This window comes from Phacochoerus africanus, chromosome 9 (genome assembly GCF_016906955.1).
Source record: "Phacochoerus africanus isolate WHEZ1 chromosome 9, ROS_Pafr_v1, whole genome shotgun sequence".
Classification (NCBI taxonomy): Eukaryota; Metazoa; Chordata; class Mammalia; order Artiodactyla; family Suidae; genus Phacochoerus; species Phacochoerus africanus.
The window spans coordinates 123,494,515-123,511,903 of NC_062552.1; the positions used below are offsets into that span (position 1 = coordinate 123,494,515).

The window sequence follows — 17,389 nt, forward strand, 5'->3', positions numbered from 1 at the left end:
GCTCTGGTTAAAGCTGTGGTGCGGGTTCAATCCCTGGCCCAGGAACTTATGCATGCCACAGGCACAGCAAAATAATAATAATAATAATAATAAAACACAGATTCAATCATGGTGCTCTTTTTATCCCTTTCTTTTTACAGCCGCATCTGTGGCACACAGGAAGTTCCCGGGCTAGGGGTTGAGTCAGAGCTGCAGCTGAGGCCCACACCACAGCCACTCCAGACCTTATCCCACTGAGCGAGACCGGGGATCAAACCCGCATCCTCATGGATCCTCGTCAGGTTCTTAACCCACTGAGCCACAGTGGGAACTCCCCATGTCGCTCTTTTTAGTGGAAGAAAAAAGTCGCTACCACCGTGTCTTTCCTGGCGATCACCGTCCTTACCGTGGCAGCGCAGCCCACGTCGCTAGCATCGTTGTACGTCCTGCATCGTGAACCCACGGACTCTACCTGCCCTCCCTCAAACATGCCCCAAACCGTGTTGCCTCTCCCTCCGTGACTGCATTGCTGTCCCCTTGACACCTGAATCTGAAACACTGTTGATGTGCCCTGTCATTCGCCAGTGGTGATTCTTCCTATACGGGGAGGCCCGAGACACAGGCCGCCAGCACCAGCACCAGGAAGCCTCGACCCCGCTTCCCCGTCTGACTGTACCTAACGCTCCCTCTCCAGCTCGTTTGACCGCTTTCATCCATCATGTTCCACCTGGTATCCGAGGTGGTGACAAACACGAACATGTCCCCCTGGAGCCCAAAGCCTTACTCATCTCGAGATCCGTCTAGGGCGGCCATGCTGCCATGCACCCAGTTGGAGGCGCTCACCCACTATCGACCTGATGGCGGTGGGTGCAGTGGTCCTGTTTCCAGGGATCCAGCACCAGCTTACCATTCAGCATGGGGTTCAACTGATGGGGCCTCCAAGACTTGAAGAAGAACGTGTCTGTGTTGATCTGTCATCTGCTTACCGAATACATGAAAGAACATAAGACAGAGAGTGGAAGTTCCCGTCGTGGCTCAGTGGTTAACGAATCGACTAGGAACCATGAGGTTGCAGGTTCGATCCCTGGCCTTGCTCAGTGGGTCAAGGATCCGGCGTTGCTGTGAGCTGTGGTGTAGGTTGCAGACATGGCTCGGATCCCGCGTTGCTGTGGCTCTGGCATAGGCCGGCGGCTACGGCTCCAATTAGACCCCTAGCCTGGGAACCTCCATGTGCCGTGGGTGCAATCCTAGAAAAGACAAAAAAAAAAACATAAAGTGACCACTTATAAGAGGATAAGAATTTAGAATTGTTGTGACATGATCTTCATCAGAATAGAAAAACATTTTCATCTCGGGAGAGGACAGATTTTTTCTAAATGGGGCCACGTAGCCCTGAGGGGTTGGAGCTGTGCTTATGTGTGTTATATGCGATAGGCTGTGTCTGGCCATCAATTTACACTTCCTTTACAATATTTTAGGATCCTGCTCAGTCTTCTGGTTTTCATCCTTCAGGGTCTGTGGTTGCAGTTGGAACACTGACTGGGAGGTAAGTGCCTGGCTCGTGCCTCCAAAGTTCACTGGTAAGAGGCCGTTGTGCGTGTTTCTGCAGTGACGGGTGCGGCGCAGCTCCCGCCGGCCTGTCTCTTGGCTTCGAATGCTTTACCAAGAACTAAGTCAGAACTGGACAGTAAAACCTGAGCCAGTGGTCCTTCCCATTTTGGACCTTGGGAAAGCCCGAGGGAGGCTCTGGACCCCTGGAGGCCCCACCCCCCATTTTCCTATGATTTCAGCTTTGGAACTGGGGCAACAAAGCATTTCAAAGCACTGAGGATTTTGCTTTTTTTTTTTTTTTTGGCTACGCCCTCAGCAGGTGGAAGTTCCCAGGCCAGGGATCAAACCGCATTGACCCTAGCCACGGCAGTGACAACACTAGATGCTTAACCCACTGCCCCACTCAAAGCACTGGGGATTTTAAAATGCTTTTTCTTTCTACCCTTTCAAAATTTTAGAAACTGCCCCAGTCTTGAGCTTCATGTTCGACTCAGCCAACGCTTCCACGCGAAGCGCCTCCAGTGTGCCAGGAGGGAGAGCACCATTGAATGTCAGCTTCACCATTTAGCCGCAGTGTGTCTTTGAGCCAGTTACCTAACCTCTCTGAGCTTGTTTCTTCCTCTGCAAATTGTGACAGTACATCTGCCTCGCCGTACACTGACGGCTCAGGGAGACACTGTAGGAAGCAGCTCCTGGGGTGCCTGGCAGGCAATTTCTCTGGTTATTATCACTGTCATTAAGATGCCATTTTATGTTATTTGCGTAGTGCATACATTTATTCTAGTTTAACGCATATACTGTTTTTTAATTTCCTACTCTCTAAAAAGCATACCACTGGAGTTCCCACATGGCTCAGCGGGTAACCCAGCTGGCGTCAGTGCAGTGGCATGGGTTCGAGCTCTGGCCTGGGAACTTCTGCATGCCATGGGTGCAGCCAAAAAATTAAAAAATTTTAAGAATAAAAAATAACTTTCAGAGTTCCCATCATGGTGCAGCAGAAATGAATCTGACTGGGAACCACGAGGTTGCAGATTTGATCCCTGGCCTGGCTCAGTGGGTTAAGGATCTGGCGTTGCCGTGAGCTGTGGTGTAGGTCACAGATGCATCTGGGATCCCACATGGCTGTGGCTGTGGTGCAGGCTGGCGGCTGTAGCTCTGATTGGATCCCTAGCCTGGGAACCTCCATATGCCACGGGTGTGGCCCTAAAGAGCAAGGTAAATAGGAGTTCCCGTCGTGGCTTAGTGGTTAACGAATCTGACTAGGAACCATGAGGTTTCGGGTTTGATCCCTGGCCTGGCTCAGTGGGTTAAGGATCCGGCGTTGCCGTGAGCTGTGGTGTAGGTTGCAGATGCAGCTGGGATCCCACGTGGCTGTGGCTGTGGCTGTGGCGTAGGCCGGCGGCTATAGTTCCGATTGGATCCCTAGCCTGGGAACCTCCATATGCCACGAGTGTGGCCCTAAAAAGCAAGGTAAATAGGAGTTCCCATCATGGTTCAGTGGTTAACAAATCAGACTAGAAACCATGAGGTTTCGGGTTTGATCCCTGGCCTGGCTCAGTGGGTTAAGGATCCGGCGTTGCCGTGAGCTGTGGTGTAGGTTGCAGATGCAGCTGGGATCCCACGTGGCTGTGGCTGTGGCTGTGGCGTAGGCCGGCGGCTATAGTTCCGATTGGATCCCTAGCCTGGGAACCTCCATATGCCACGAGTGTGGCCCTAAAAAGCAAGGTAAATAGGAGTTCCCATCATGGTTCAGTGGTTAACAAATCAGACTAGAAACCATGAGATTGCGGGTTTGATCCCTGGCCTGGCTCAGTGGGTTAAGGATCCAGTGTTGCCGTGAGCTGTGGTGTAGGTTGCAGATGCGGCTCGGATCTAGCATTGCTGTGGCTCTGGTATAGACTGGCGGCTATAGCTCCAATTAGACCCCTAGCCTGGGAACCTCCATATGCCTTGGGTGTGGCCCTGGAAAAAGACAGAAAGACCAAAAAAAAAAAGGCAAGATAAATAAATGAACAATAACTTGTGGTTCCGGGGGGGGGCGGGGGTAGGGAGTGGGATGGATGGGCAGTTTGGGGTTTGGATGCAAACTCTTGTATTTGGAATGGGCAGTGGGGCCTCTGGTGCAGCACAGGGAACTGGGTGTGACAGAAAGAAACTACAAGGGTTTATTGTACAATGTGGAGACTATAGCCAATATTTTATCATAACTGTAAATAGAGTATAAGCTTTAAAAAAGTGTGAATCACTCTATTGTACGCCTGTGATTTACATAATATTGTACAGCAACTACACTTCAAAAAAAAAGCATCCTTCTCAGATTCTGTCGTGAGGACTGTAGAGCATGTATGAAGAGTAAGCACAGAATCTAAAGTGTGACACAGGAGTTCCCGTCTCGGCGCAGTGGTTAACGAATCCAACTAGGAACCATGAGGTTGTGGGTTCAATCCCTGGCCCTGCTCAGGGGGTTAAGGATCCAGCGTTGCCGTGAGCTGTGGTGTAGGTCACAGACGCAGCTCGGATCCCGCATTGCTGTGGCTCTAGCGTAGGCTGGTGGCTGCAGCTCCGATTCGACCCCTAGCCTGGGAACCTCCATATGCTACAGGCGCAGCCCTAGAAAAGACAAAAAAAAATTTTTTTTAAAGTGTAACACAAATGAACATCTGTACTAAACAAACAGATCTACAGACAGAGGGAACAGACTTGTTGTCGCCAAGGAAGAGGAGGGTGGGGGAAAGATGGACTGGGAGTTTGGGACTAGCAGGTGCAAACTGTTCTACATAGGATGGGTGAACAACCAGGTCCTACTATACAGCCCAGGGAACTAGATTCACTATCCTGTGATAAACTGTAATGGAAAAGAATATGAGAAGGAATATGTATATGCATAATTAAATCACTTTTCTATACTGCAGAAATGAACACAACATTGTAAATCAGCTATGCATCCATAAAATTTAAATAGATCAAGAAAAACTAAAAAGTAAGGACTTGAGGGAAAAAGAGCGAGCATTTATAAGTCAGAGGCGGCATCATCTTAAGAGTTGTAGCCACCAGAATTCTTCTTGAAAATGTTTGCATAGACACACACACACACACACACACACACACACACACACACACACACACACACACTTTTGACCTCTTGTAAAGACAGCTGAAGCTTCCGGGCTTTGTATACACCTTAGAAGAATCAGCAGGCTCTGATGAGTGGCTGCCAGCCAGTTCTCACCATCAGCTCCGTGCTGACCGTGGCGGGACAGGATATGGGGCAGTGCTGGATACTCAGGATCGCATTCGGTGTCCTTGGGCGGGAGAGAGCTGGAATGTGGGGCCTAACCCTTCCTCTCCATTTATGCCTCCCCCATCTCCGGTCCTAGTACCTTGATGGGGCCGCTTAATGGGAGGTTTCAAAGGCGTGGCCCAATCCGCCCACTGTCTCTGCTGCTTATATTCTGACCTCAGTTAAAATTAAACGCACAGTAAAGTCAGGTGCTTGTTCACGTGCAGGGAAGCAAAAGCCCGTCCCACAGAGGGCTGGTGATGAGGGCCCCAGGCCGACAGTGATGCTGGCTCAGGGACAGGCCAATGGATGGATGTCACCAGGGTTTGAAATGGCAGCGGCAGGAAGCCCACGTTCCTCCTCGTCCTGGAAACCCCGTTGTCCCGCTCTCTGCCACCACTCGAGAACATGTGGGCAGGAGAGCTGAGTGTTTCCACCATTGAACAGGGCCTTTATCCCCACTTGACAGTTGAAGAAACTGAGCCCAGAGAGGTTAAGGTCAAAGACCAGCCCTTCCGCCATTCTCTGGGTCATTGGTTTCACCAGGCTGGCTGGACACCAGCGTCTGCAGGAGGTCAGGTGCTGGCCCAGCTCTGCTTGCAAGGACAGGAGAAAGCATCAGCCCCCGAGCTGGTCCCAGCCCCGTCCTCCTGGACCCATCCTGCCTCGCCCAGGCCGGGACCGTGCAGGTGGCTCCTTTCCCACTTCCAGCGTTGAGCATGGTCCATCTTCCCTGCCCAGCACTTTCTCTCCTTTTATGTGTAAGTGACAAAAGTCAGACTAGGGAACCCTGCCACCATGTCAGTATCTGAATCCTTTCCCGTGGTAGCCAGCATCTTGCTCCTTCCCTTAGGAAATGTGCAAATGCAGGAAATTTTCTCCACAACAACAACAAAAAGCTGAGAATAACCATTCTTGTTAAGCAAATACAGAGTATGTATTAAGCACTTAGCTGAGTGTTTTTTATAGCCTTGCTGTGTGTGTGATGGGGGCATTTCATTTGCTCACTAAACTGATGTGTACTTTTCCGCGTGTTTACGACAGGTGGTTTGTGTTTGACACGGAGACGAAAGACTTGGTCACCGTCCACACGGATGGAAATGAACAGCTGTCTGTGATGCGTTACTCACCAGGTTAGAACACGGACCGTTCACCCTAAAACTCCGACAGATCCATGACGTTCTGTGTAGACTCTTTAAAGAAAAACATTCACAAGCCCCCTCAGAGCAAAATTTAAACTCTCTCTGCACATACCTGTGGTGTTTAGTGTGGGGGCGGGGAGTCTCAACCTCCCTCCTTTGGGTCACTGTGCTTGTATTTTGTTGTCTTTTTATTACAGAAAATTTCAAACGTACAAAATGAGACACACGAGCATCATGAGGCGCCATGGCGCCATCACCCAGCTTCAGCAAAATGATCAACTCTTAGTCATTTTCTTTATCTGGAGCCCCACCCACTGTCCCCTCCCATGTGGCTTCTAAATCAGTTCCCAGATGTCTTATCCTTTCATCTGTTAATGTTCCTATATACACAGATAGCGATCTAAAAAAAGATGCGGACTCTTTTTTAATGATTTTATTGAGGTCGAATTTACATGCGATAACTTACCCTTTGTGAACGGATGAGTCGGTGATTCTCAGCAGATTTGCAGAGCTGTGCCGCTATCACCACAATCCAGTTTTCAACCTTTCTAGTCACCCCCAAAGGTTCCCTCCCTGCTCATTCGTAATCCCCACTCTCGCCCCTAGCCCTCGGCAACCACTGAGCCGCTCTTCTGGGTCTATAAATGGCCTTTTCTGGACATTTCCCATCCGTGGAGTCAAGCAACTGAGAGCCCGTCGCACCTGGCTCCTTTGACGTAGGATCCCGTTTTGCGATTATTCAGGTTACTATTCGGGGATCACTAGGTTAGTCTTTAGTAATTGCTAGATACTGTCCCAGGGTGTGACTAGACCACATTTGGTTTAGCCATTCCTCGCTTGGGCGACATTCGATTGCATCTGGGTTTTGGCTGTTATGAATAACGCTGCTTAGAACATTCCGGCTCATTGATCATAGGTCCATTTTGTACTCATAACTCTCTTTTAATCCACAGGCGCTCCCTCCCTCTCTCTCTCTCTCTTTCCCTCTCTCTCTCACACCCCCCCCCCCACACACACACACACCTACACCTCGCTTGCCGTTTATTCATTGGAGAAACTGGCTCCTTCTCCCCAGAGCTTTTTCCACACTCTGGATTTCTCCAAGTGCATCTCCGTGGTCTTCCTTTCCCACATGCCTCTGTCCCCTGTATTCCTCCTAAAGTCCTTTTGATCCTGATCCTATCCCAGCTCTAAGTATCCTGGTCTCTCCTTCCTGCAAGAGACACACGATGCCCGCTTATCTCGCTTTCCACACCATTAGCAGCCGTCCACGTCCAACACGGAGATCTGTGAGGGGACGCATGGGCTTGATTTTCCTGTGTTAGCCTTCTGCACGCATTAGATACGAGACTTCTAGACACTTCCCTTGGTCAGCTTTTTGGTTACCCAAAGTGTGCACTCTTTTGTTACCGAGCGGCATGGTAGTTCATCAGGGAAAGTCAAAGTAGACACTTGGTTCCCTTCACTTTATGTGCCTGCTTCCAAGGTCATGAGTCCTGCTCCCTTTCACAACGATGAGTTGGTGGGGATGGTGGTTTTCCTGCCGTTAGGGATTTAAGTGTATTTGGTATGTTTCAATCTGTGATTGTTAGAGTAGGTGGGACAACTCATCCATCCTTGGTCCCCACATCCTTTTGAGCATGTGGGTGCCAGGAAGGCTCCTTGCCACCAGCTGCATCATTGTTTCTGAGCCTCGTCATCCTATGCTCGTCGCTTAGGAGGTGCTCTTTTTCTGGGACTGCAGGACATTCTGCTCTGTGAACACACTTGGAAAGAATAGCTTTGGTCCTTGGAAATACTTGCCAAGACTGAATTGCCACCAGTCTGTAGGAGCTTTCTGCCTTAGAAGCTGATTGACAGTCAGCCTGCCTCCTGGTGGGGCTGCGTACATGATCTCTAAAGGTGATCTTATGGAAAGAACACCCTTTTAAGATACTTGCACCCCAAAATGGATAACTCCTCACCCCAGACAGACAACTGCACAACCACCTCAGGGGCTTTTCTCCACGTTGAGAAGAATTTTACTCTGCTTTTGATGTTTTAAGGACCGTATTTCATTGTTAACCCTGGGAAGTCTTCTGCATCCTCCTCTGTGCTTTTCATCATTTTCTTGGTTATTTTGAATCTCTACGAAGTGCAGGAAGGCCTCATCCACAGCTACTTTTCTAGAAAGCCCTCGGCTTTCTGTCAGCTCCTGCCAACACAGCAGGGCCCTCTAGGGACTCTATTTCTGCTTCTTGTCAGTTACACTAATGACTGTTCCCTGGAGACCAGAGCATACACTCGTCTGAGCGCTCGCTCTCCCTCTCTCTCTCTCTTTCTCTCCACCAGTCACCCTGCCTCTCAGGTTTTAGAGTCATTGGCCGGAAGCTGTGTGGGGCAAAGGTGATGCTCCCGGGCCAAATCAGGGCCACCTCTTCATTAGCCAGGTGGCCCTTGTCAGATCAGACAGCAAGTTGTTGTGGGGCTCAACTGAGAGAGGAGGAGCAGGTGTGCTCCTGAAGCATGAGGCGTGTCATGGGTAATGTAACGTCATCAGCAGATGTCATGGGGGACGTGACGTCCTCGTCAGTGATGACAGTGGTGGTGGCCCCAGATCCTGGGGCTGTGGCCTGGAGTCCCATAATGGTAGGGACCCTGTTTTGGTCGGCACCTAGCTTGGAGTAGACACAAGAGAGTAAAAAGAGTAGACAGCACAGAATAGATGCTCAGTATCGGTGGATATCAGAGCGTAGAGCAACTACTGCACATCTGCCTAGAGGGAGAGCAGAGGGTGACGGGCTATGGGTTTGCTGGGCACACGTGATTGTTTTCAGGCTCATGGGTTACAGCACTGTGGATCCCTGGCTCATTTTGGGTTTTGTTTTTTGGTTTTGTCTTTTTAGGGCCGCACCTCTGGCATATGGAAATTCCCAGGCTAGGTGTCGAATCAGAGCTACAGCTGCTGGCCTACACCACAGCCACAGCAATGCAGGATCTGAGCCGCGTCTGTGACCTACACCACAGCCCACGGCAACGCCAGATCCTTAACCCACTGAGCAAGGCCAGGGATCAAACCTGCATCCTCATGATCCTTGTCGGATTCATTAACCTCTGAGCCACAAAGGGAATTCCGGGAAGCTTTTTTTTTTTTTTTTTTTTTAATGGCATATGGAAGTTCCTGAGCCAGGGATTGAATCCAAGCTGCAGCTGTGACTTGCACAGCAGCAGCAACAACGCCAGACCTTTTGACCCACTGGGCCAGGCCAGGGATCGAACCTGCACCTCCACCGCAACCTAAGCCGCTGCATGCCACCCACTGCACCATGGCGGGAACTCCTGTATCATAGTATGTTGCTAACATTGAGCTCTTAACTCTGTAAGGAAGAGAGAAAGGAGGTTTATCTCTTTCCTAATATGTACACAATGGGGCAATGTAGTGTTACCACCCATGAGGACAGAACCTGGGGTGAAAGGGACCCTCCCAGAGTCCCTCCCTATCAGTCCCTCCCTGATAGCCTCATTGATTGGAAGTTTTGTCAACATAGTATTAAACTGTCGGTCCCAGAGCTCCCATTGTGGCTCAGTGGGTTAAGAACCCAGCTAGGGTTGGTGAGGATGCAGGTTTGACTGGCCTCGCTCAGTAGGTCAAAGGATCCAGCACTGTCATGAGCGGTGGTGTAGGGCGGCAGCTGCAGCTCCAATTCGACCCTAGCCTGGGAACCTCCATATGCTGTGAGTGCGGCCCTAAAAAAGACCGAAAAAAAGGGGGGGAAGACAGATTGAGGGGGGTCCCGGAGTAAGTTGAGCTCTGGCTCTAAGGACTGAGGACAGTATATCGGACAAGGGATGGACGTATTACTGTGTGGGAGACCTTGAACCTGAAAGGTTAGGCCAGAGGGAGGTCGGTCAGGTGAGGGGGAAGGTTAGGAAAACCCGAAAAGTCAGTGAAAAGTACTGACCAAGGGATTTGATCACAGATCTCACACGTTATTGGATCCCCCCAGTAGCCATGCGCTGTTACAACTTCCCAAAAGAATTTCTTCTCATCTGGAGTTCCCGCGGTGGTGCAGTGGGTGAAGCATCCGGCTGCAGCAGCTCGGGTCACTGATTTTTATTTGGGACCAAATCCCCACTTGTCTTAATCGAGCACCTTTAGGAATCCCGTGGTCTCGGGGAGAGCAGGGGTGAGGCGTGGAGGGTTTGGGAGTGTTGGTGGGGGGGGTTATTCACAGGGAGGAAGAAGCTCCCTGGTTCCAGAAAGATGCGGCCCCGGGGTCCCCTGGCCTCTGCTTCGCCCAGCGACTCAAACTGCTTGGTTCTGACATATTAGGCAGACAGTCTGTTTCACGTATTTGTGAATGAGCTTCAACTGCTACATGAGGACTTTAGATTTGGAATTTTAAAGCAGAAGTACAGTCTCTAATTACAATCAGTTAAGGCCGTGAGACGTGAACTGCAAGGGAGATTATGAGATCCTGCTGTTCATTCATCTTTAAAAACAGATACAGGGCTGGTAGCTACACAGGTATGTTTGTCAGAACTCTTAGGATACGCACATGTAACTGACACCTCAAAGCGGAGCTTTAAGGGGGTGGCCAGCGGAGGAGATTCTGGGAAGATGGTGCCTAGGAAGCAGCAGGCATGTCTCCCCACCTAGACAACAACTGGCAGAATCTGTCTCATAGGACCGTTTTGAAAGCTGGAGCCCGTCGAAGGCTTGCAATTTGAGGAGAAAGACTTGGATGCTAAATGGCAAGTCAATTTCCGCTCTTAGCAGGGCAGCACCCAGTTCCCTGGCAGACACAGCGGCCGCAAAAACACCAGCAACCCAATCAGAGAAATGGGCAAAGGACGTGAATAGACCTTTCTCCAGAGAAGACATACACACGGCCAGTAAGCACACGAAAAGATGCTCAATATCACTAATCACATTAGGGAAATACAAATCAACACGACAGGGAGCTCCCACCTCACACCCATCAGGGTGGCTACTATCAAAACCAAACCAAAACAAAACAGCAAGTGCTGGTGAGGATGTGGAGAAATGAGAACCCCCGTGCACGGTTGGTGGGAATGCAAAATGGCACAGCCAGTGTGGAAAACAGTACAGCCATTCGAAAAAAAGTCAGAAGTAGAATCAGCATATGGTCCAGCAATTCCACTCCGGGACACATTACCCAAAAGAATTGAAAGTAGAGTCTCAAAGAGGTATGTGTACACCTGTGTTCAAAGTATCCTTACTCCCCACAGCTAAACCATGGAAGCAATCCAAGCGTCCATCGCAAATGAACGGATAAGTAAAATATGATATAACACAGCCTTAAAAAGGAAGGGAATTCTAGCATAAGCCAACACACATGAACCTCGACATCAGGTTAAGTAAAATCAGCCAGTCACCAAAAGACAAACATTGTATGATTCCACTTAGGAGGCACTTAGAGAGGTCAAATCATACAGGGGGAGCGGCAGAATGCTAACAAATGGTTCCCTGATGCCAGAGCTCATTCTTTTTTATTCCTTCTTTTAGGGTCCCTGGAGCACATGGAAGTTCCCAGGCCAGGGGTCGTATCAGAGCTGCAGCTGCCAGCCTCCACCACAGCCACAGCCACACCAGATCCGAGCCCCCTCGGCGACCTACTCCACAGTTCACAGCAACACCAGATCCTTCACCCACTGAGCGAGGCCAAGGCTCGAACCTGCATCCTCATGGATCCTAGTTGCCTTCTTAACCCCCTGAGCCACAACAGGAACTCCAAGAGCTCGTTCTTTTAAGTTGACAGATGATAAGGTGGAGCTGATCGAGAGATCATTTGCCTTTGAGCATACAACCTAGCGTGCTTACATCATTTTTCAGATTCTCAGCTGTTCTTTACCCTTAAGCTTTGTCACAGGGGCAGTGGAATTTAGCAGCGCTGTGCTCAGGCTCTGGCCAGGCAGCCTGGGTTTCGAATCCCGGCGTCCATAAACCTGTGTGACCTTGAACAAGACAATGTATCATCGGTGCCTCTGTTTCCTCTCCTGAAAACAAGCAGTTTTTTCGCTTTGACACAATTTTCATGGCTCTTTTTCCTAACCCTTTGATGGCAGCCAGCCTTGTTCCTTATAACTGACGAAATGCTTACTCTCAACAGCTGAAATGTAACCTCCTGTGTTCGCAGATGGGAATTTCTTAGCGATAGGCTCCCACGACAACTGCATCTACATATACGGAGTCAGTGACAGCGGGCGGAAGTACACGCGGGTGGGCAAGTGCTCGGTGAGCGTGTCCCCGTTTCTCGCGGACCTGTGCCCGGTCATCTGTGGTGGGACCGTGTGGGCGGGAGCCTGGCAGGTGCCTGAGACACCCCGTGTTTCTCTCCCAGGGTCATTCCAGCTTCATCACTCACCTGGACTGGTCTGTAAACTCACAGTTCCTTGTGTCGAATTCCGGAGACTATGAAATCCTTTACTGTGAGTGGCTCTGCGGGGCTGGTCTGGGGGCAGGTCACTCTGGAACCTTCACTCTGAGACCAGATGGGGCCTCCTGCGAAAGCCCACTTCCGCATGACTTGGGCACCTGACCGCAGCCCTGGGCCTTGGTTCTTCCTCTGCACGATGGGGGTGTTGGCCTGGACAACCTCTCAAGTCCTTCCGGGGCTGAGACACCTGGGGTTCGGGCCCCCCTGGGCCCCGAGGAGGAAAAGGCCAGGCCCTGCAGGGTGAGACAAGAGAGTGGGATCAGAGGTGTCCCGGCAAGAGGGACCCTTGTGAAAGTGTCACCCGCATCGGGCGGAGACCAGCAACTCTCTCCCACCTGGACAGCAGCCCCCTGGGCCCCTCCTCCTGTCCCAGCCTGGCCAGGTCTGAGCCCAGCAGGGCCAGGCGGTGGCGAGGGTGAGGGGTGCTGAAGGCCGGCACTTGCTGAGCACGGGCTGTCGAGTGTCTGCATGGGCCGGGCGTGGGGGTTCCAGGGCAGAAGGAAGCCCTGGTCTCTGCCCCACCAGAAGGTTCTAGAAAGTATGGCGTGCTTCACCCACCTGCTCTCAAGTGACCCACAACCCGTTTTGGCTTGTGCCGTGTTATAGAGCAGGAAATCTCGACTCAGTACGAGGCCACAGGCATCACGAGCCGGTGGGTAGGGAGGCAGGCGCCCCTTGAAAGGGCGCTGGAGCGGCAGGGTTGCTGGCAGTGGGGGGAGCTGGCCTCCTCCAGTGGGGCGCCTGGCCCAGGGTCCCTCCCCGCTCTCTCCAAGGCCCTGCCTGACATAAGGGAGACACAGGGGACGGTTTTCAGGGACAGGCCATGGGTCTAGAACCTTCTCAGCCATGGTCTCACATCCACTAGTGAGAGCCCAGATGAGGAACAAAGAAATGCCCTGTAAGGCCATAGGTCCTTGGATGACTGGTTTCCATGAGCTTCCATTCCTACCTAGGAGCCGAGGGGTTGGGGAGTGTGCGTGTGTGTGTGCACACCCAGCTGTGCCCAAGCACATGTTGGGAGAGGGCTGGGAGCCTGACAGCAGGAGGCACTCGTGTCCAGGGGCTCCAGGGAGGACAGTGAGCCAGCAGAGGCCTAGGAACCACAGGTGGCCAAAGACAAGAAGCCGGACTGAGGGAAACGACCCAGAGAAGGAAAAAGAGAGGAGGAGGTTCCCCACGGAGCCCTGGGGTTTGGGCACGGTCCCCATGGAGGTGAGAGGTGGACAGGCCCCTCTCCCAAAGCGCTCTGTGGTCGATGGAGCCGCCTCTGAGGGCCCAGCCTCGCTCAGGGAGGCAGCAGGCGGTGGGGGCGGTGGGGGGAGCTTTGGCTGGGATGTCACCAGACCTGCTTTTGCCCCTCCAGGGGTTCCCTCTGCTTGTAAGCAAGTCGTAAGCGTGGAAACGACGCGAGACATCGAGTGGGCCACGTGTACGTGCACCTTGGGCTTCCACGTCTTCGGTAAGTTTTCTGCACCTGTCACTCAGTTCACACATAAGACGTCACCTTTCAGAAGCGCTTTCTCGTCGTGACGAAGTCTCTTGGTCGGCTTCAAACTGCTCCCCCTGGGGAAGGGCCAGGGCCTGCCCCGCTATGGCCAGGCAAGGCGAACCAGAGGGATGGGTTTGAACCCTCTTCTCTTGTACGAAATGCGTCCTGACATAATCCTCTAGGATCTCCTCATGAGGTCGTGCCAAACTTCCTAGATAGAGGGACTCAATAGATGGCACTCAGTTGATCTATGTAGCATTTGTTACAGTTATTGTATCTTTTTGGCCGTGAAACTAGATTAACCTCTTTCAAAGTTTACACTAGGAATATATTCATAAATGCTCTAAAATAGGAATTCCCACTGTGGCGCAATTGGATTGGCAGCGTCTCTACAGCGCCAGGATGCAGATTTGATCCCTGGCTGGGAATTCCAAATGCTGCAGGGTGGTGGCCAAAAAAGAGAGAGAGAGGGGAGAAAAGGCAGTATTTGTAACCTCTTTGTGTATGACCATAAGTCAGTGAGTTAGTCGGAATTTCACAGATCTCCTTAAAGCTGGCATTTTATCATCTTCTGGTGTTGAATGCTAGGACAGCTGGGTTTACGGCAGAACTGTCTGTTGAGAAACTGCTGTACATGCAGCTCTCTCATATCCAGAATTGCTGGGAAGCAAAAGGATTTCCTGGAGCAATGGTCAGGAGACCCCATCCCCCAGACCACACTCCAGGCCCACAGTGAGTGCCACCACATCTGTGGCACATCTGCCACATCTGCCCAGTGCCAGCAGGCATGCAGCAGCCACAAAGGGCTGACACCAAGGAATTCCTGAAAGTCACATACAGTCCCAGAGTTACAAAGTCCTTTGGAGAGACTCTCATATGTAAAGAGTAACCTCCAAAAAAGAAAAGTAAGGAAACTGCAGGCTTAGGACTAGTGAGCTTCCCATCAGATGCTTTGGGAGTAAAGGAAAGGCCTTGTGTCCAAAACCAGTGTTTCTGGCCCACTTTCAGCTATAGCATCAAGCAGGGGCTGGAAAGAGGTGGAAGCCTAGAAGGCCTGTCGCTGTGACTCTCCTTCAGCAGAACAAGCTACACAGTGGGACAGAACCGCCTGCAGGAAGAGATGACCACGGAAACAGGGAGGCCAGGAGCTGAGACAGTGTTCCTTGGGCCTGGTTTCTAAAGCCCAGGCCATTTTTCCTTTCGAGGGAGTTTGATGGCCAGTCCCCCGCTGCAGTGCCTCTGTGTCCTGGTATGTCCAGTGCTCTGACTGGGGTCTTTGTTTTAGGCGTGTGGCCTGAAGGCTCCGACGGAACTGACATCAATGCTGCCTCTCGGGCCCACGAGAAAAAACTCCTGTCCACCGGGGACGACTTCGGCAAAGTGCATCTCTTCTCCTACCCCTGCTCGCAGTTCAGGGTAAGGGCCCGTCTTCTGCTCTAGCCTTGACCCTCCGGGCGCGCCGACGCCTGGCCCGGCCGGTTGGTAATTGGATAGAAAGGCGCTGATGCTGCCAATCACAAAGCAGGCGTGACCGTCTTCCTGCTGTCCCCAGAGCGCTTCCCCGGAGGCCCCCTTCCCCGATGCCCGTGGCGGGACTCCCCGCCCCCTACATGGTTCTGGCTTGTCTGCCTCTGCACTTTGAGGGCCTCGCTCCTCTGCCCCCCACTACCGCTCCCTTTGCTCCAGCCTGGACCACTCCTTCTCCTCCAGGGGACCCCCCCCTCCACCCCCGCATCCTGTCCGCCCTCCTCCCGCCGGCTGGCATTGAACCCCTCCCCGCTCACATCCGTCCCCCTCCAGACCAGATGCTCCGCGTGCAGAGGCTCCGGGTGGTATGGTCCCTTCCGCGTCTATGCAAGAGCGAGGGCCGCGGAGGGCGGAGAAGGAGGGCGAGCCGCCCTGCCCATCCCAGCTGGTTGGCTTTGCCTTCAGCCCCTCCGTGTCCCTCTTCCCAGGCTCCCAGCCACGTGTACAGCGGCCACAGCAGTCACGTCACCAACGTCGATTTCCTCTGTGACGACAGCCACCTCATCTCCACCGGCGGCAAAGACACAAGCATCATGCAGTGGCGGGTCATTTAGCCCCAGCGAGAAGCGGGGGCGCCGACGGGCCGGGAGGCACAGGCTCGCGTCACGCTCGGTCACTGTGATTTCTGCTTTGTTCGAAACGTCCTCACAAACCTCAGGAAAACCACGCCCTTTACCGGTCACCTTAGCGCAGGGATCTGTGCGCGTCCCAGCGGGTCCGCCGTGCCGATCGCTCTTCTGTTGTACAATATAGAACACGCTTAATATAAAGGAAGATGCCCGGGTTTACATTGTGGTGACACTGAGAGGTGACTGGTGCAGCCTCGTTAGCTTCTCTAGGGACTCTTCAAAAACGGTCACAGAATGCCTTTTACCAGCTTGTACATAGGCTTGACTGTTTCACCACGGAGCTTGCGCAGTCGGTTATTTATGCTCACGGGGTGCTGAGGCGTGATCGCTGTTGGTTGATTGGTCCTGAAAGGATACGTGGATGCAGACGAGAGCGGATAACTGATGTGCACAGATGAATCAGGACATGCAAAGGAGATTTTGGTTGGTGACATTCTCTAAGGTTTCGTTCACTTCTCCCTCTGGGAGGCTGGGGGCGGGGGGGCTGGGGGGGGGGGGATCGGTTTCTTCTCCAGAGTGACTGAATGATCGCAGCAGGGTACACAGGCCTTTCAGAGTTCCAGCTCCACCGGCTGCCTAACCAAATGCATTTAGCTTAAGGCCCGCACGAATCTCGTCCCCCCACCCCCACCCACCCCCGCCCCTGTTCCCCACCCCTGGGCCCTGATGAATGGTGGTGGAGATGTCGAGCCACTTAGCTGTGTATATTAACTGGCATGATTTAAGGTATTGTACTTGTATAGGATCTTAGCAGTTCATCCGAAATACGTAAGGCTAGGCTTTACTGCCTTATGCTTACGGACATTGTATATTTGTATTTTAAGACCAAGTAGACCAAGTCAAAAGATCTCTCTGCGACCGGGAGACGTCCGAGAGGTTCCAGGAGTGCTAAGGGCGGCCTCCGTTCCTGTCCTGTGTGCAGACAGCTGGGTTACACGGTGAAGGAAGACTGCCTAAAACCTGAGCAAAACATAGGTGACATACATTGTCAAGAAGGCCTTATCCCTTTCAATTGCGTGACAGATTGAAATGTATTGTTTACATTGGGGAATGTATCTCAGATTTTTAAACAGAAGAGTAATAAACAGACTGAAAGAGGAATATTGAGATTTTTTTTTTTTTTTAACTTGTTCTAGGCAAGTAAATGAATTGAACTGTCTGAACTCTACAGCACTGGTTGTTTAGAGTGGCTAATGAAACCGAAATTTTGGAAGCATTTTTTTATTACATCTCCAGCCTGTTGCAGATGTGCCAGGCACCAGTAAACAATGTGTATGAAAGATAATTCTGTTTGTATGTATCCTTATCAAATATATTCTATAATGAAATAAAATCCGAAAAGTGGATTCAGA

The 17,389-nt window shown here is 51.7% G+C and overlaps 1 protein-coding gene across 6 annotated transcripts in view; it reads left to right on the plus strand.

Annotated features, from left to right (window-relative positions):
* The window catches only part of EML1 (EMAP like 1), a 186,843-nt gene extending 169,454 nt beyond the window's left edge, over positions 1–17,389 (plus strand). For all 6 annotated transcript variants that reach the window (XM_047794809.1, XM_047794812.1, XM_047794807.1 and 3 more), the window contains 7 exons: positions 1,458–1,525; positions 5,855–5,943; positions 12,093–12,190; positions 12,297–12,384; positions 13,756–13,851; positions 15,167–15,297; positions 15,837–17,389. In XM_047794809.1, coding sequence (XP_047650765.1) covers positions 1,458–1,525; positions 5,855–5,943; positions 12,093–12,190; positions 12,297–12,384; positions 13,756–13,851; positions 15,167–15,297; positions 15,837–15,962 — 696 coding nt within the window. In that variant the 3' untranslated portion in view covers positions 15,963–17,389. The remainder of the gene's footprint in view (positions 1–1,457; positions 1,526–5,854; positions 5,944–12,092; positions 12,191–12,296; positions 12,385–13,755; positions 13,852–15,166; positions 15,298–15,836) is intronic.